At 32.2% G+C, this 20,884-nt stretch overlaps 1 protein-coding gene across 1 annotated transcript in view; it reads left to right on the plus strand.

Annotated features, from left to right (window-relative positions):
• LOC139492973 (uncharacterized) overlaps window positions 1-20,884 on the plus strand; it is a 129,062-nt gene that overhangs the window by 84,645 nt on the left and 23,533 nt on the right. Inside the window, exons 72-83 of the mRNA XM_071281120.1 lie at window positions 177-299; window positions 3,599-3,712; window positions 4,723-4,836; window positions 5,613-5,726; window positions 6,892-7,005; window positions 8,227-8,340; window positions 9,271-9,384; window positions 11,236-11,349; window positions 12,138-12,251; window positions 13,040-13,153; window positions 18,773-18,886; window positions 19,671-19,784. Coding sequence (XP_071137221.1) covers window positions 177-299; window positions 3,599-3,712; window positions 4,723-4,836; window positions 5,613-5,726; window positions 6,892-7,005; window positions 8,227-8,340; window positions 9,271-9,384; window positions 11,236-11,349; window positions 12,138-12,251; window positions 13,040-13,153; window positions 18,773-18,886; window positions 19,671-19,784 — 1,377 coding nt within the window. The remainder of the gene's footprint in view (window positions 1-176; window positions 300-3,598; window positions 3,713-4,722; window positions 4,837-5,612; window positions 5,727-6,891; window positions 7,006-8,226; window positions 8,341-9,270; window positions 9,385-11,235; window positions 11,350-12,137; window positions 12,252-13,039; window positions 13,154-18,772; window positions 18,887-19,670; window positions 19,785-20,884) is intronic.

The following is a 20,884-nucleotide window of genomic DNA, read 5'->3' on the forward strand; positions in this document are numbered from 1 at the left end:
ACAGAAAAATGACTGGCACATCATCTGTTATTCAGAAAAAAAAGTTTTTTAACGAACCATAATGAATCAAAAATTTGGTCGTCAATCATAAGTCTTTATTTAGGCGAAACGATCGTTTGGCTTACAATTATATAAGCTGGTATCTATAATTATTTATTATGAAAATCATAATAAATTCTTCACAATTATCAACGAATGTAAACGAAACCCTTGTAAACACGGAGCATCATGTATGAATGAAGTGAATGGTTACACGTGTGTCTGTAAACCGGGTTACGAAGGGAAGAACTGTGAAATAGGTAAGATCATTTTCAAGATTGGCTTTTCTAACAATCGGTATATCATGTGTCTTAGATAAGCAATAATCTTGCAATTAATAGTATTATCTAAAAAAATCACTGGTACACAATCCGTTATTCAGAGAAAAAAAAACAAATTTGTTTAACTAACCATAATGATTCAAAAATTCGGTCGTCACTTATCAGTCTTCTTTTAGGCGAAATGATCGTCGCTTGTATCTATAATTATTTATTATGAAAAACATTAAAGGGCACTAGCTGTCCAAATTCATGTTCACCGATTTAAATCAAAGGAGTAGGTTCAGAAAGACCCTTTTTGGCCCCAAAATATAGCAGTTTTACAAAATTATTAAATGTAAATTTTGAGTTATTTTTTTGAAAGTAGAATGATTCTGCTACATAAATATGGGCTGTTTTTGAGAATACAATGCACATATATCGGGTACTAGCATCATTAACTCATGCTAAATTACTGAAATCTTAACAATTTGAGCATTTTAGTTAAATTTTAGACAGTTTACGTCTTAAATGAAAATGGCCACATTTGTGTTCATTCTTAATATTGAAATACAAGTTGTATTTGATGATAATACATAATATATATAAAGGGCGAGGATGAACACGGATGCGGCTACTTTCAATTTTGACAAAAAACATCTGAAAAGTGACATTTTTGGGCATATTTGATAGTTTTTTCATATATTAAGCTAGAATTGGATTTTTTTTTAATCAGTAAATCAGTTAAAATCTTTCACATAAACTAATTGAATCAACTGTAAAAGACACATAAGTGTTTAAAAAAAAGTCTAAAATCTTTCTTCAGATGAACTTGAAATTTGAGGCCAAAATCAGTCCTTACTAGACCTACTCCTTTTCATATTTGATTGATAACAATGTTAAACATGTATCCAAACTATTAAAAGTCTAAAATAAAGATTAAACAGGTCACGGGCATGAAATACGTAGCTTCGTTTCATGTGTATTTTAGTCTAGACGCCATCTAATTAATTAGCGAGTTGACCTTTAAAATCATCCAATGACCATATAAGCGATGTAAACATGAATATAGATTTAAATAGATTATGCAAACTTGTGCTGTTAGATTCTTCTAGGTCTATTTAATTTTATATTATAGATGAAAAATAAATGTTTTTACCTGTATAAAAAGGGTTGTTTGTGGATCGAAAGAGTCAATCAAATGATTTTTCTTTGTTTCACTTTCATGTTACATTCTTTTCCGTTAAATAACTTAACACATACAATTCAAGTGTTATCCATCTCAAGGTGAGTGGTTAAATTAAAGTTCACATGAATACGGATTCAATGAGGTCGCATTATTCATTGCAAGTGAATAATTCATAATCCGTGGCTTGCTTCATGATCCAATCAACTGCCAGGAGGAATAGCATAAGTGAAAAGAGACAGCCTTGTCTTACCCCAGTTGTTATATCAAAGGCCTCTGTTAATTGACCTTCATGTATAACCTTACTCTGCATTCCTGTATAGGTGTTTCTGATGATGGAAATACATTTTTTCAGGAATGGCATAGTGTCTCATCAACTGCAACAACACATATCTATCTAAGCTGTCAAAGGCTTTGGCAAAGTCGACAAAAACGGAATAGAGTGATGAATTGAACTATTGTGATTGTTCGAGGATGATACGTAAGGTTGCTACTTGGTCTGCACATGATCGGTTTTGTCTAAATCCAGCTTGGTTGTCCAGAAGCTTATCATCTATTGCATTTTTGAGTCGGTTTAACATAACTCTATTTAAAACTTTCTCTGGAACTGATAATAGCATTATTTCTCTATAGTTGTCACAAATGCTTAAATTGCCCTTCTTTGGAAGCTTTACCATGTGTCCTTCTTTCCATTCTAGCGGGACCTCTTCTTCTTCCCAGATCTCTCCAAACAGCTCATATAGCATTTGAGTTGATGTTTCAATGTCTGCTTTCAGTGCTTCTGCAGGTATGTTGTCAGGACCTGGAGCTTTGTTGTTCTTTAGCATTTTTATGGCTTTCTTTATTTCTCCTGTTGATGGTCTTTTACAGTCTACTGCCAAAAGCTCTTCCGAGGGTTGGATGTCAGCTTTTCTTACAGGTGGGTCCTGGTTTAGCACATCCCTGAAATGCTCAACCCATCTTTTCATTTGCTCTTCATGTGTGTTGAGTGTTTTCCCTTCTTTGCTTTTGACTGGTCTACTTCCTTTCTGCTATTTCCCTGTTAGCAGTTTTATGTTGTCATACAGAGCTTTGATGATGTTTGCTCTGGCTGCTTCTTCTGCTGTCAGTTTTCTACAAAAGCCCTCTTATCTCTCCTTGCACTGTTCCTGACATCCGTGTTAGCTATAGTATACTCTCTTGAGGCTGATTGTTTGCTGATCTTGTTTTGCCGTATTTGGCGAAACCTTTTCAACTTTTTATCTCCAGTGCTGTACAACTTTGTACTTTTTTCACTTTCGATCTTTTATATCTGGGCGTCACTTGTAAGTCCTGTGTGGACAAGGCGCGTTTTTGGCGTATTGAATTTTAAACCTGATGCTTTTTGTTATCTATTAATCATGTTTTTCTTTGTCTAATATGTTCTCCTATTTATTTGTATTGTAGTCCTGTAATATTATGTTGTCATTTCAATGTTATATTTAACTTTGTCATTAAAGTGCGAGGTTTGGCATGCCACAAAACCAGGTTCAATCCACTACTTTTATTCCCCTTTAAAAGTGTCCTGTACCAAGTCAGGAAGATGGCCATTGTTATATTATTGTTCGTTTCTGTGTGTGTTGCATTTTAACGTTGAGTCGTTTGTGTTTTCTCTTATTTTTGAGATATTGAGATCAGACGTGGCACGGTACTTGTCTATCCCAAATTCATGTATTTGGTTTTCTTGTTATATTTGTTATTCTCGTGGTGTTTTGTCTGATGCTTGGTCCGTTTCTGTGTGTGTTACGTTTCTGTGTTATGTCGTTGTTCTCCTCTTATATTTAATGCGTTTCCCTCGGTTTTAGTTTGTTACCCCGATTTTGTTTTTTGTCCCTGGATTTATGAGTTTTGAACAGCGGTATACTACTGTTGCCTTTATTTTTTTGCTGTTGTTCAGGATATTTTTTATATTTGTCCTTTTTTCTACTTTTACAAGTGTTTCTGGCGTTATCTATTCCTGATGTTTCCTATTTTTTAAAACAACTGATGTTTCGTAAGCTGTCGTGAAAGCATTTTTAATCTTGCCAGTGATCTTCTATTGAGTAGCTATTGCCCCTTTTATACATTTATTAAGACAAATATTCTCTTTTCATTACAGATATCAACGAATGTAAACCAAACCCTTGTCAGCATGGAGCATTGTGTATAAATGAAGTGAATGGTTACACGTGTGTCTGCCAACTAGGCTACCAAGGAAAGAACTGTGAAATAGGTAATATTATTATCAAGATTAGCTTTTCCAATAATCGGTATATCATGTGATTCAGATAAGCAATAATCAGGCAATTAATAGTATTTTCTATAACACAAAAATGGCTTAATTACATTATTAATTTATATGGTCTTCATAATAAATCAATTGTTTATAAAACTTTGACATTTAAAAAAAACACCAATGAATTTCTATCTCAGGAATAGATTATATTAGTTGCATTTAGCAATACTGTTTGTTATTGTAGGTCCTCAAAGTTTTAAAAAAATTTACCTCTTAATTTGTTTTACTCGATCGTCACTAATGAGTCTTTTGTAGGCGAAATGATCGTCTGACTAATAAAATTGAGAATGGAAATAGGGAATGTGTCAAGAAGACAACAATCCGACCATAGAGCAGACAACAGCAGAAGGTTACCAACAGGCCTTCAATGCAGCGAAAAATTCCCGCAACCGGAGGCGTCCTTCAGCTGGCCCCTAAATAAATATATATACTAGTTTAGTGATAATGAACGCCATACTTAACTCCAAATTGAACACAAGAAACTAAAAGTTGAAATAATACAAGACTAACAAAGGCCAGAGGCTCCTGACTTGGGACAGGCGCAAAAATGCGGCGGGATTAAACATGTTTGTGAGATCTCAACCCTCCCCCTATACCTCTAGCAAATGCAGAAATGAAAACGCATAACAATACGCACATTAAAATTCCGTTCAAGAGAAGTCCGAGTCTGATGTCAGAAGATGTAACCAAAGAAAATAAACAAAATGACAATAATACATAAATAACATCAGACTACTAGCAGTTAACTGACATGCCAGCTCCAGACTTCAATTAAACAGATTGAAAAAATGATGTCTTCATCATATGAATATCAGGCACAATCCACCCCGTGAGGGGGTTTAGTATCATACCATCATAACAATATTTTAAGCCAGTATATATAATTATCTATTATCAAAATAATAAATTTTACTTTTAATAAGACAAATATTCTCGTTTCATTACAGATATCAACGAATGTAAACTAAACCCTTGTCAAAATGGAGCATTGTGTATAGATAAATTGAACGGTCACACGTGTGTCTGCCAACCAGGTTACACAGGAAAGAACTGTGAAATAGGTAATTTCATTATCAAGATTGGCTTTTCTAACAATCGGAATATCATGTGCATTAGATAAGCAACATTATCGCTATTACATGAAATTTTCCTTTTATCTTGCTGAATGGTGATTTCTTTCTGAGCGGAAGCGAATGATTTGAACATTATCTCTAGAAACTAAGGACGCACGCACAAGCCTGTTGTTATGAAATTGGTACAAATCCGTAATATAGAGAGAAAAATAAAAGATATGAAATAATATGTCATATTTTTTTTTATTTGTTATATTTGTGATTACAAATTTTATGATACTGATCATCCTAATAGCTAACTTTCACACACTGAAATTAATTTCTGTCAGCTGTTTTGAATTGATACATGTAGGGAAAAGACAGGTCTGTAATTTCCATTCTATATAGATAATGACCTCTTTTTCGAAACCTTGCTATTAATTTGATGAATGTCCAGTAGTCACTAATTCTGTGTTGACATGAGTTATCATTTATATAGTATTAATTTTAAATCAATTGTTTACAAAACTTTGTAATTTTATGAAATAAAATTATAAATATGCATCTTCAGGATTGATTACTTTAGTTGCATATAGTATTCCTTTTTGGAATAGGAGGTCTTCAGTGCTTTTAAACAACATTTGACTTTTTAATTTGTGTTACTCGATCGTCATACATGAGTCTTTTGTAAACTATCGTCTGACTTACAATATGTTAAGCTGGTATCTATTATCAAAATAATCATTATAAAATTTACTAAGACTAATATTCTCTTTTGATAACAGATATCAACGAATGTAAACCAAACCCTTGTAAACACGGAGCATCATGTATGAATGAGGTGAATGGTTACACGTGTGTCTGCCGACCAGGTTACATAGGAAAGAAATGTGAAATAGGTAATATCATTATCAAGATTGGCTTTTCTAACAATCGGTATATCATGTGTCTTAGATAAGCAATAATCTTGCAATTAATAGTATTTTCTATAACAGGTTATGAAGGGAAGAACTGTGAAATAGGTAATTTCATTATCAAGATTGGCTTTTCTAACAATCGGTATATCATGTGCATTAGAGAAGCAATATTATCGCTATTATACGAAATTTTCCTTTTATCTTGCTGACTGGTGATTTTCTTTCTGAGCGAAGGCGAATGATATGAAAATTATCGATAGAAACTAAGGACGCATAAGCCTGCTGTTATGAAATTACCAATGTCGTCATAGGTAAAATAGTGATAAACATATTATCATTGGTTAACTCAACTTGATTGCTTTTCTTATTTTTGCTGTACCGACTCAAGCTTAAAATGCAATCTCCTTGTGATTATGAACGATAATCTATCAATCTTGCAATGTATAGAATTTTCTATTACACTAAAATCACTGGTACATAATCCGTTATTTAGAGAGAAAACACATTATCCGAAATATAGAGAGAAAAATAAAAGATCTAAAATAATATGTCATATTATTGTTTTTTTTTCTATTTGATATATTTGTAGAAAATTGGATTACAAATTTTATGATATTGATCATCCTAATTGCAAACTTTTCATGACTCTATTTTTTCTGTTATTTTGACAGTCTATTACACAATGAAATTAAATTCAGTCAGCTGTTTTGAATTGATACATGTAGGGAAAAGACGGGTCTGTAATTTCTATTCTATATAGAAAATGACCTTTTTTTGGAAACCTTTCTATTGATTTGAGGAATTCCCAGTAGTCCCTTATTATGTGTTGACATGGGTTATCATTTATATGATTTGTTAATCAACTGTTTACAAAACTTTGTAATTTTTTGAAAAAAAATTATGAATATGCATCTTACGAATAGATTACTTTAGTTGCATATAGAATTATTTTTTTTGAAATTGAGGATCTTCAATGCTTTTAAACAATATTTGACTTTTTAATTTGTGTTACTCGGTCGTAACTAATGAGTCTTTTGTAGGCGTAACTATCTTCTGACTTACAATTCTTTAAGCTAGTATCTATTATTATTTATTTTAAAAAAAATCATTATTACATTTACTAAGAATAATATTCTCTTTTTATTAGATATCAACGAATGTAAACCAAATCCTTGTAAACACGGAGCAGCATGCATGAATGAGGTGAATGGTTACACGTGTGTCTGCCAACCAGGTTACAACGGCAAGAACTGCGAAATAGGTAATATTATTATAAACATTGTGTTTTGTAGCAATCCGTATATCGATTAACAACAATATTGCAATTAATAGTACATATATTTTCTATAACACAAACATTCACTGGTATATATTCGTTCTTCACAGAAAAAAACGTTATTTAACGAACAATTATGATCCAAAAATAAAAGATCCAGAAATATGTGCCATATTTTTTTATTTGATTTATTTGTAGAAAATTGAATTATGAATTTTAAGATATTGATCATTCTAATTGCCAATTATGTGTTAAACGTGTTGAAGGAGTTATTGTTTTGATAGTGTTATGTGCAAGGACATATTAAAGATGTTCCCTGCTCTGTTTCAAAATAAATAACTTTTCATAAAACTAGTATGCATTGATTGGGAATAAATTGAGGAATCAAAAAAGCAAAAAAAAATGTAGGAGTCAATGTGCTTGTTTTCGAGATATACCATTGTAATTTTGGCGGGAAAATGTTCTCTCTTGGTTTTTCATAGCTTTATCATTGACCAGTTAAAGTTCTCAAACACTATTAAAAAATAAATTTTAGAAGACTTTTACAAATTACTTATAATTATACTTGTAAAAGAATTATAAAAAGAAAGAGGGTTCATGGGGATTTTTTTTAATGCATCCAAATGAATAAAACCAGAGGATTCCGTAAATCTGACAGTATTCCAAAACATGACCAGCAGCCATCCTTAAGACGTACCAGATTCTCATTTTTCTGTTATTATTACAGTTTATTTCACAATAAAATTAAACTCAATGAGCTGTTTTCCAACGATACATGTAGGAAACAAATGGGTTTTTAATTTCTATTCTATAAAGATAATGACCTCGGAAACCTTGCTACGACATTTGATGTATGCCCAATAGTCATTAATTCTCTGTTGACATGAATAACTATTTATATGGTATTGATTATAAAATAACTGTTTTCAAATCTTTAAAAAAAAAGAAAAAAAAAACTTATGAATTTCTATCTCAGGAACAAATCATCTTAGTTGCATTTAGCAATACTTTTTGGTATTGTAGGTCCTAAATGCGTGTAAACAATATTTTACTTTTCAATTTGTTACACTCGATCGTCACTAATGAGTTTTTAATAGGCAAAACGATCCTCTAACTTACAATATTTTAAGCAAGTATCTATAAATATTTATTATGAAAATACTTATCATTACGTTTACTAAGACAAATACTCTCTTTTCATTTCAGATATTAACGAATGTAAACCAAACCCTTGTAAACACGGAGCAACATGTATGAATGAAGTGAATGGTTACACGTGTGTCTGTAAACCAGGTTACGAAGGGAAGAACTGTGAAATAGGTAATATCATTATAAAGATTGTCTTTTCAACAACCTGTTTATCTAGTGCATTAGATAAGAAACCATATTTTCATTAACAGTATTTTATATAACACAACAATCGCAAGTACATATTGCGTTATTCAGAAGAAGAAAAAACGCTTTTTTAACGAACCAAATTGATGCAAAATTCATATATCAACTGTTTACCAAACTTAAAAAATTTGAAAAAAAAATGAATTTCTATCTCAGGAACTGATTATTTTAGTTGCATTTAGCAATACTTTTTTGAATTGTAGGTCCATAACGCTTGTAAAGATGTAATACCAACATTGATTTCCCTCTATTAGTCTTTGTTGAATTTGCACTTTTCAAAAAAGTGTGCAGAATTTATCTTTGTTTCAAATAAAGAAATACTTGGCATGCGTAAAGTGTTATCCTGTTCAGTACTATAGAAAAAAATTCTCATAACATTTCATTGCATATACGACAATAACCATCACTGGAATTTAACCAATCAAATTTCTCCCCTTATTTTATCTATGTACAAGGTTTAGTCTCCATGTAACCTCAAGACTACAAAATATTCTATAGAAATCCAAAATAAAAAAAAAATATTGGTGCTTTGGAATACCCAAGACATATATTTATGTCACAAAAATGTTTTATTGCAATAAAACGAAGGATTACCTACCTACAACTGTCAAATTCAAGGGAATTTTTTTTTTACCTACTTTTGTATACATCCGGGTGTGACGTACCATGATTTGGTGGTATTACACCTAAACAGTGTTTACCTTTTAATTTGTTTTACTCGATCGTCAATAATGAGTTTTTATTAGGCGAAACGATCGTCTGACAAACAATATTTTAAGCCGGTATCAATAATTATTTATTATAATAATAAATATTATTAAATTTACTAAGACAAATACTCTGTTTTCATTACAGATATTAACGAATGTAAACCAAACCCTTGTAAACACGGAGCATCATGTATGAATGAAGTGAATGGTTACACGTGTGTCTGCAAACCAGGTTACAAAGGGAAGAAATGTGAAATAGGTAATATCATTATCAAGATTGTATTTTCCAACAAGAGGTATGTCATGTGCATTAGATAAGCAACTACTTCGGTTTTATCATGTATATCTATTATATAGTCATTTAAAAAAAAATACTGTTTGCAAAAGTATGAATTGTTCTAAAGAATAAGGATGTTTTTATCCAAGGCAGAAAACCCTAGACGTATTAGGCCGGTTTTTTGGAACTGTTGGTCCTCAATGCTCTTCAACTTTGTACTTGTTTTGTATTTCGAACTGTATTCATCAGAGCGTCACTGGTTAGTCTTGTGTGGACAAAACGCGCGTCTGTCGTTTTAAATTAAATACCTAGTACCTTGTGTTAGCAGTTATTCGTGTGTTTCTCTGTCCTAAATTTTCTCCCATTTATTTATATTGTAGTCCTATCATGTAATGTTGTCATTTTAATGTTATATTCAACATTGCCATACAAGCGGGAGGTTCGGCATGCCCAGGGTTTCCGCTGGCGGTCGCAATTTGCGAAAAAATAATAATTGTGGCGATAAAAATTCGTCATTTGCGAAAGAATTTGGCGAAAGAAATATATATAACGATTTATTTTCCTCCATCTTGTTTATTTACCTTTTTTCGAGTTTATCGGACTTTACCCGATCAGACAATACTCGGAATTCACCTTGACCTCATTAAGATTTGAACAGAAAATCAATAATCAGCTGATTGTATTTTATAGCTATCGACAACAAAGGACTAATTAATAAAGGTGTTGATTGAATTGTTTGACAAAATGATATGGTTAAATGGCTTCCGCTAAATGTCACATACAGAATTTATTTACCACTTTTTGACGCACGTCTTTGAACAAACTTTCGACTTCTCCTCTCCTTTTAAAGAACGTTTAGAAAAAAAGCTGTTATTGTGACGAAAAATGTTCAAACGCAAGAAAAATCTCAAATTTAAAACTTTAATTATCCTTTGACTTTAATATAGGTAAATGACATGGGAGACTACTTTAAAGCATAGTTTTACGTCTCAACTTTTTTTTTATTTACGATGGTCAAGAAAAGAAAACTGTCGTTGTAAAGAAATGTTTCAAAAAGGTTGGGAACAACCCCTCGAATAAGAGTTACCCTTCAATGTAATGACTACACATGGAATGAGGAATCAATACGAACTATACTGGTATTATATGATCAAACATGTCCATTAATTTTGTTATATTCCAGGACTTATATCTTTTTTTATTATTAAAAGTATAGTGGCTCCCTCATTAAGAAAAGTTTAAGTTAAAAAAAAATATGTTGTTTTAAAGTAAATGTTTAGTGTTTATTCATTAAAATGTAGACTCTAAAATAAGTTTGAGATAATAATCATAGACACAATGGGGCAAAATCATCTTATTTAAGGGAAGGGGGGATTGGTAGAAAAAAGGTAATTTTTAAACGAAATATATATTTATGTTACTTGGCGAAAAAAATAATAAAGTGGCGAAAAATATATTGTTTTGGCGAAAGAGGTGGCGATAAAAATAAATGACCCAGGGGAAACCCTGGGCATGCCACAACACCAGATTAAACCAACCATTTCTTTCTTCAAATGTCCTGTACCAAGTCAGGAAAATGGCCATTATAATATTATGAATCGTATCTGTGTGTGTTATATTTTATTGTTGTGTTTAGTTCTTCTCTTATATTTTATATGTTTCTCTCAGTTTTGGTTTGTTACCTGATTTGTTTTTTTTAATCGATTTGTGAATTTCGAACCGCTGTTCACTCCTGTTGCCTTTATGTACAATATTTTAAGCTAATATCAAGTGTTTATTATGATTATAATTATTATTACATTTACATCGACAAATACTCTCTTTTCATTACAGATATCAATGAATGTAAACCAAACCCTTGTCAACACGGAGCATCATGTATGAATGAAGTGAATGGTTACACGTGTGTCTGCAAACCAGGTTACGAAGGGAAGAACTGTGAAATAGGTGATTTTATTATCAAGATTGTCTTTTTCAACAATCGGTATATCATGTGCGATAGATAAGCAACCACCTCGGTTTTATCATATATAACTATTATATAGTCATTTAAAAAACAAACCTGTATGCAAAAGTATAAATTATTCTAAATAATAAGGATGGTCTTATCCAAAGTAGAAAACCCTAGAACTATAAGGCACAATTTTTGGAATTTATGGTTCTCAATTCTCTTCGATTTTGTATTGTTTTGGCTTTCGAACTTTTTTCATCAGAGCGTCACTGGTTAGTATTGTATGGACAAAACGCGCGTCTGGCGTATCACATCTTATAACTAGTACCTTCTGTAAGCTATTATTCGCGTGTTTCGATATGCTATATGTTCTCCCATTTATTTGTATTGTAGTCCTGTCCTGTAATGTTGTCATTTTAATGTTATATTTAACATTGCCATAAAAGCAGGAGGTTTTGTATGCCACAAAACCAGGTTCAACCCAACATTTCTTTCTTAAACTGTTCTGTACCAAGTCAGAAAAATGACTATTATTATATTATAGGTGTTATATTTTAAGGTTGTGTTTCTGTTGTGTTGTAAATCTCCTCTTATATTTGATATGTTCCCTCAGTTTTGGGTTATAACCAAGATTTGTATTTTTCTCAAACGATTTGTGAATATCGAATAGCAGTTCAATACTGTTGCCTTTATTAATAATATTCTTAGCTGGTATCAATAATTATTTATTATGATAATAATTATTATTATATTTACCTAGACAAATACTCTCTTTTCATTACAGATATCAACGAATGTAAACCAAACCCTTGTAAACACGGAGCATCATGTATGAATGAAGTAAATGGTTACACGTGTGTCTGCCGACCAGGTTACATAGGAAAGAACTGTGAAATAGGTAATATCATTATCAAGATTGGCTTTTTCCATAATCGGTATATCATTTCCGATAGATAACTTACCACCTCGGTTTTATCATGTCATGTATATCTATTAGATAGTCATTTTATAAAAAAAGTACGGTTTGCAAAAGTATGAATTATTCTAAATAATAAGGATGTTCTTATCCAAGGCAGAAAAACTAAGAACTATTAGCACAATTTTTGGAAGTGTTGGTCCTCAATGCTCTTCAACTTTGTACTTGTTTTGGCTTTCGAACTGTATTCATCAGAGCGTCAATGGTTAGTCTTGTGTGGACGAAATGTTCGTCTGGCGTATTCAATTTAATACTTAGTACCTTTTGTAAGCTGTTATTCTCGTGATTATCTGTCCCATATTTCTCCCATTTATTTGTACTGGAATCCTATCATGTAATGTTGTCATTTTAATGTTATATTCAACATTGCCAAAAAAGCGGGAGATTTGGTATGCCACAAAACCAGGTTCAACCACCATTTTTTTCATAAAATATCATGTACCAAGACAGGAAAATGACTTTGGTTACATTATAGGTGTTACATTTTAAGATGTGTTTCTGTTGTGTAGTAGTTCTCTTATATTTGATATGTTTCCCTCAGTTTTGGTTTGTAACCCAGATTTGTTTTTTCTCAATCGATTTGTGATTTCGAACAGCGGTTCACTACTGTTGCCTTTATTTACAATATTTTAAGCTGGTATCAATAATTGTTTATTATGATAATAATTATTATTACATTTACCTAGACAAACATTCTCTTTTCATAACAGATATCAATGAATGTAGACCAAACCCTTGTAAACACGGAGCATCATGTATGAATGAAGTGAATGGTTACACGTGTGTCTGCAAACCAGGTTACGAAGGGAAGAACTGTGAAATAGGTAATATAATTTTCAAGATTGTCTGATCCAACAATAGGTATATCATGTGCATTAGATAAGCAACGACTTCGTTTTTATCATGTTTGTCTATTATATAGTCATTTTATCAAAAAAAACGGTTTGCAAAAGTATGAATTTTTCTAAATGATAAGGATGTTGTTATCAAAGGCAGACTACCCTAGACATATTAGGCAAACATTTTTTAAACATTTTGGTCTACAATGCGCTTCAACTATGTACTTGTTTTGGTTTTCGAACTGTTTTCATCAGAGCGTCACTGGTTAGTCTTCTGTGGACGAAACGCGCGTCTGGCGTATGAAATTAAATACCTAATGCCTGTTGTTAGCTGTTATTCGTGTGTTTCTCTGTCCTATATTTTCTCCCATTTATTTGTATTGTAGTCCTATCATGTAATGTTGTCATTTTAATGTTATATTCAACATTGCCATAAAAGCGGGAGGTTTGGCATGTCACAAAACCACCATTCTTAAAATGTGCGATACCAAGTCAGGAAAATGACTATTGTTATATTATAGGTGAAAGGAATAGGTCCGGTAAGGGCCGATTTTGGCCCCAAATTTCAGTTTCATCTAACGAGATATTTAGGACACTTTTAAACACTTAAGGGTCTATTTCAATTGATTCGATTAGTTTATGTAAAAGATTTTAACTGATTCAGTCATTAAAAACGCTCCGATTGAAGCTTAAATATGAAAAATCTATCAAATATGCCAAAAAACGTAACTTTTCATATGGTTTTCGTCAAAAATGAAAGTGGCCGCATCCGTGTTCATCCTCAACCTTTATATATGTTATGTTATATATTATCATCAAATACAACTTACATTTCAATATTGTGACAAATCTGGACTTATAATTGTTATTATTTAACGTATTATTTATTGTATATGACATATATTTATTTGAATATTGCCGGGTGGTCAACTTCTCGGGTGTGCACAAACACTGATAAATGCATTGACTTTCATACTCATGATTTAAACTATTTGTACTTTGCAAGTGATAAGGGCCAGTTTTATATGTATATCTTGGTAATGTTTACCTATGAAATACTTTTATTATCCCGTCATATAATGAGTTATTTTTGACAAATATCGTCGTGAGATTCAACATGTTTACATCTGCCATGACACCGTTTTGTACTTTCCCTTTACGATCTCATATTATTATTTATTTAAGTTAACACTTTATCAATGCAGATAAATTGCGTATTTATTATGTTTGTGCCTCCCTTTTCATTAACATTGTGTTTATTTATGATAGAACAGGGTTTTCATTGATCTCATTTAAGCATTATATCTAATGCGTAAGGTTATGTAAATTACACCCAAGTTCATACGCCGTATCGAGAAAGGAATTTACTGTCCGTTTAAAAATAGCATTATATAGAAATGTCTTTTGGTTTTATTTGCTTTTAAACATAATTCGGACAAGAAGGACAAAGTGAGGACAACTTAATATTGTTTCTTTATTTAATAATAACGAAATCTGTGTGTCTTCTTGAACGTTTCAAGCCAAAAGACGTAAGAAACGTTGCTTTTGATTGGACGATTAGATGTTTACTCTAACGTCATAGTAAGTGCCAAAAGACATAAATAGGAGCCTGTAGAACAACATGCCATTCTGAGTCAATCTCTTGAATCGTCAACTACCTTTTATATTGACCACCTGATTTATTGCTTTGTCTGTTGAATGATGAATATGTATTTAATGTTTATTATATTGAAAGAAGAAGTCAAAATACGACTGAAATAAATACTATTGTTATGTATTACAAATCTGTTTCTTCATACTGCCGCTAAGTTAAATGATGATTCCACTCCTCCTGAATGAGTTATTAGACAGAATTATAGCAACCCTAGGTTTGTTACAGTTTGGTGTCAGAAGTGGGATGACAAAAATAATTGTCATCCAGTGATCGAATACCTCGCCTGTGTCTGTGATTTATAAGTTTGAATTAGGAATCTTATTTTTTCAACGCATTTAGTGAACTGGTTATAATTTTCAATGTCTGATGAATCTGATTCAGAAATTGAGTTTAATATGGATAAAAGTGAAACAGTGGAGAAAAATATTGAAGACTCTGAATTAAAAACAACAAAACAGGGACAAGGTGATATCGAAAGTGCATTTAATAACCACGTACGAGACGACATAGCTAGACAGAGAAATACAGTAGAGACGGAACGGAATTTTGAAGGTGAACCAGGTGTTTCGTATTTTGAAAATAATAGCGGTCATGAACGAAAATGGGGAAATGCACCACGATTTTGCCGTGAACAGTTGCCGATTGCTGGACATCCTGCTACAATTCGTCCAGATGCTTATAGTGGATTAGATGACTGGGAAGAATATTTTTCGCATTTTCAAGATTGTGCAGAACTAGGCAGATGGAGTATGGAAGGTAGAGTATTGGCACTTGCTGCAAGTTTAAAGGGCCCTGCACGAACGTTTTATATGAGCCTTCCTACACATGAACGCCGACCTTATAGTATTCTTGTCCGACATTTAAAAGAAAGATTCGGAAGTGCCCGTCAACAAAACCGATGGTTATCACGTTTTGAAATGAGAACGCGAAATTCCGGTGAAACAGTTGCTGCTCTCGGTGATGACCTCCGCCAGATGGTACAAAAGGCTTATTGTAATTTAGATTCATTGGCACAAGAAGTGTTGGCTCTCAATCAGTTATACAAGTCGATTCCTATAGAAATGAAATGTCGATGCATAGATCGAGAATGTAAAACGGTCGCTGACGCTGTAGATATAATTGAAAGATATGAGGCTCTTTTAGGGGAGTCATGTCAAAAGAAAACTAGTGTCCGCTCAGTTTCTCATGAAAATTGTAGTGAAAATAAATTAGATATTAAATGGCAAAATAATGGTAACCCAAATGTCAGATTAATTTCCCAACAGCCAAATAATGACAGAACCATTCAAATGCTTTTAAGTAGAATGGATAAGTTAGAAAATTAGATTCGGAATACGAACAACCGATCCAACTTTAGATTTTGCCACAAAAATTACCAAAATGGGGGCAATACACAGAATCAAAGGACCTGCTTCATTTGTGACTCGCCTGATCATTTTTATAGACAATGTTCTATGTATAATGGTCATGAATTAAGGGAGAATAAACCCCCGAATTCACAGAATTTTAGAAATGTTAGACCAAATACAACTATGGAAACGGTTCAGGGAGACAACCGTCCGTTTATTCAATAGGTTGGGAGTTGACGGTTACAGAAGTCGTATTTTATGTTAATTAAATGATTTTAAAGATGTTGGAAATGAAATTCAGACTGCAATTATAAATAGCCGAATAAATCAAATAGGGGGGTCAAGAAAAATAACAGATAATGGATTTTATATTCATGGTTCAGTTTATGGACAAACATAAGAGAACTCTGGCAAAATATGTTTTATGAAAATAATGTGATTATTTGTGATATTACCTTGATAAAATTTTAGAACAAGATTTATTATTTAAATTTGTGCAGTACCAGTAAATTACGGAATATTGAAGTGACAAAGAAAGCAGGAAAAGTATTCCACATAAATGTAGATAGATTCGCAGAATATAATGGAAACGATATCACAAAAAAAATAAAGTGTCTAATAATCTAGCAAGAAGTAAAGTTAAAACTAAAGAAGAGGACAAGACGCCATTCAAAATTTATTGTGCTTATGTGTTTAAATATGTATCACTCGTTATTTTTATTTTTTTATGAACAAGATTATTCATGTGTTGAGATATAGTGTATATGAAGAAGTATTGGTGCAGTGTTGTGAATGCATCCAGTTGTTATGTGATATTTCTAGAAACGTAGCCCAGATTTGCCTATAGGGACTGATCACCCCAGAGTTGGTTGAAAAGAGTGGGTTTTCTAGAAAATTTGGTGGAATATTGTGATATTTCCAAGGTAGTTGATAATTATAGTTGCAGCGTCAACAGAAGTTATTATTTGATGTTAAAGTGATACTGTGTTTTTGTAGATAAGTTGAAGAAATTCGTGAATGGCTCTAGTGTTTCTCTATATGGTTTTTAAAATGTGTCCGATGTCTTATCAGAAATTGCTATGAGTGTAATAGTGAAAATTATCTACAGATGACAGAAAGATGATTTCCCTGAAGACACAGAAGTGTGGATTCTTGGTGTGCACAAACACTGATAAATGCATTGACTTTCATACTCATGATTTAAACTATTTGTACTTTGCAAGTGATAAGGGCCAGTTTTATATGTATATCTTGGTAATGTTTACCTATGAAATACTTTTATTATCCCGTCATATAGTGAGTTATTTTTGACAAATATCGTCGTGAGATTCAACATGTTTACATCTGCCATGTGACACCGTTTTGTACTTTCACTTTACGATCTCATATTATTATTTATTTAAGTTAACACTTTATCAATGCAGATAAATTGCGTATTTATTATGTTTGTGCCTCCCTTTTCATTAACATTGTGTTTATTTATGATAGAACAGGGTTTTCATTGATCTCATTTAAGCATTATATCTAATGCGTAAGGTTATGTAAATTACACCCAAGTTCATACGCCGTATCGAGAAAGGAATTTACTGTCCGTTTAAAAATAGCATTATATAGAAATGTCCTTTTGGTTTTATTTGCCTTTAAACATAATTCGGACAAGAAGGACAAAGTGAGGACAACTTAATATTGTTTCTTTATTTAATAATAACGAAATCTGTGTGTCTTCTTGAACGTTTCAAGCCAAAAGACGTAAGAAACGTTGCTTTTGATTGGACGATTAGATGTTTACTCTAACGTCATAGTAAGTGCCAAAAGACATAAATAGGAGCCTGTAGAACAACATGTCATTCTGAGTCAATCTCTTGAATCGTCAACTACCTTTTATATTGACCACCTGATTTATTGCTTTGTCTGTTGAATGATGAATATGTATTTAATGTTTATTATATTGAAAGAAGAAGTCAAAATACGACTGAAATAAATACTATTGTTATGTATTACAAATCTGTTTCTTCATACTGCCGCTAAGTTAAATGATGATTCCACTCCTCCTGAATGAGTTATTAAACAGAATTATAGCAACCCTAGGTTTGTTACAATATTGTGAATGAACACGAATGCGGCCACTTTAAGACGGAAACTGTCTAAAATTTAACTAAAATGCTATAATTGTGAAGATTTCAGAAATTTAGCATGACTTTATGATGCTAGTACACGATATATGTGCATTGTATTGTCAAAAACAGCACATATTTATGTAGCAAAAGCATTCTACTGTCCATAAAAATAGCTAAAAGATTACATTTTCACAATTTTGTAAAACTGCTTAATTTTGGGGCCAAAAAGGGGTCTTACTGAACCTACTCCTTTATAAGGTTTTGTTTCTGTTGAGTTGTAATTCTCCTCTTTTATTCGATATGTTTCCCTCTGTTTTGAGTTGCAGTCCGGATTCGTTTTTTCTCAATCGATTTGTGAATTTCGAACAGAGGTTCATGACTGTTGCCTTTATTTTCAATATTCTAAGGGGGGTATCAATAATTATTTATGATGATAATATTTATTATAACATTTACTAAGACAAATACTCTCTTTCCATTACAGATATCAACGAATGTAAACCAAACCCTTGTAAACACGGAGCATCATGTATGAATGAAGTGAATGGTTACACGTGTGTCTGCAAACCAGGTTACGAAGGGAAGAACTGTGAAATAGGTAATATAATTTTCAAGATTGTCTGATCCAACAATAGGTATATCATGTGATCATTAGATAAGCAACGACTTCGGTTTTATCATGTTTGTCTATTATATAGTCATTTTATCAAAAATTACGGTTTCCAAAAGTATGAATTTTTCTAAATGATAAGGATGTTCTTATCAAAGGCAGAATACCCTAGACATATTAGGCAAACATTTTTTAAACATTTTGGTCTACAATGCGCTTCAACTATGTACTTGTTTTGGTTTTCGAACTGTTTTCATCAGAGCGTCACTGGTTAGTCTTCTGTGGACGAAACGCGCGTCTGGCGTATGAAATTAAATACCTAGTGCCTGTTGTTAGCTGTTATTCGTGTGTTTCTCTGTCCTATATTTTCTCCCATTTATTTGTATTGTAGTCCTATAATGTAATGTTGTCATTTTAATGTTATATTCAACATTGCCATAAAAGCAGAAGGTTTGGCATGCCACACAACCAGGTTCAACCACATTTTTTTCATAAAATGTCCTGTACAAAGTCAGGAAAATTACTTTGGTTACATTATAGGTGTTACATTTTAAGATGTGTTTCTGTTGTGTAGTAGTTCTCTTATATTTGATTTGTTTCCCTCAGTTTTGGTTTGTAACCCGAATTTGTTTTTTCTCAATCGATTTGTGAATTTCGAACAGCGGTTCACTACTGTTGCCTTTATTTACAATATTCTAAGCTGGTATCAATAATTATTTATTATGATAATAAATATTATTTTACTTAGACAAACATTCTCTTTTCATAACAGATATCAATGAATGTAAACCAAACCCTTGTAAATACGGAGCATCATGTATGAATGAAGTGAATGGTTACACGTGTGTCTGCAAACCAGGTTACGAAGGGAAGAACTGTGAAATAGGTATATCATTATCAAGATGTCTTTTTCAACAATCTGTATATCATGTGCATTAGATAAGCAACCACTTCGTTTTATCATGTATGTCTTTTATGTAGTCCTTTTATAAAAAATACTGTTTGCAAAAGTACGAATTACTCTAAATAATAAGGATCTTCTTATCCAATGCAGAAAACCCTAGACGTATTAGGCACAATTATTTTGGACATTTTTGTCCTCAATGCTCTTCAATTATGTACTTGTTTTGGCTTTCGAACTGTTTGATCAGAGCGTCACTGGTTAATCTTGTGTGGACGAAACGCGCGTCTGGCATATTAAATTAAATACCTAGTACCTTTTGTTAGCTGTTATTCGTGTGTTTCTCTGTCCTATATTTTCTCCCATTTATTTGTTTTGTAGTCCTATTATGAAATGTTGTCATTTTAATGTTCTATTCAACATTGCCATAAAAGTGGGAGGTTTGGTATGCCATAAAACCAGGGTCAACCACCATTTTTTTAATAAAATATCCTGTACCAAGTCAGGAAAATGACTTTGGTTATATTACATGTATTATAGGTCCTACATTTTAAGATGTGTTTCTGTTGTGTAGTAGTTCTCCTCTTATATTTGATATGTTTCCCTCAGTTTTGGTTTGTAACCCGGATTTGTTTTTTCTCAATCGATTGATGAATTTCGAACAGCGGTTCACTACTGTTAGTGTGTCGCGTGTGTCTTCAAACCAGGTTACGAAGGGAAGAACTGTGAAATAGGTGATTTCATTATCAAGATTGTCTTTTTCCACAAACCATATCATGTGCGATAGATAAGCAACCACCTCGGTTATATCATGTATATCTATTAGATAGTCATTTTATAAAATAAAAGTACTGTTTGCAAAAGTATGAATTATTCTGAATAATAAGGATGTTCTTATCCAAGGCAGAAAAACTAAGAACTATTAGCACAATTTTTGGAAGTGTTGGTCCTCAATGCTCTTCAGCTTTGTACTTGTTTTGGCTTTCAAACTATATTCATCAGAGCGTCAATGGTTAGTCTTGTGTAGACGAAATGTTCGTCTGGGGTATTGAATTTAATACCTAGTACCTTTTGTTAGCTGTTAA

The sequence above is a fragment of the Mytilus edulis genome, chromosome 10, assembly GCF_963676685.1.
Source record: "Mytilus edulis chromosome 10, xbMytEdul2.2, whole genome shotgun sequence".
Taxonomy (NCBI): Eukaryota; Metazoa; Mollusca; class Bivalvia; order Mytilida; family Mytilidae; genus Mytilus; species Mytilus edulis.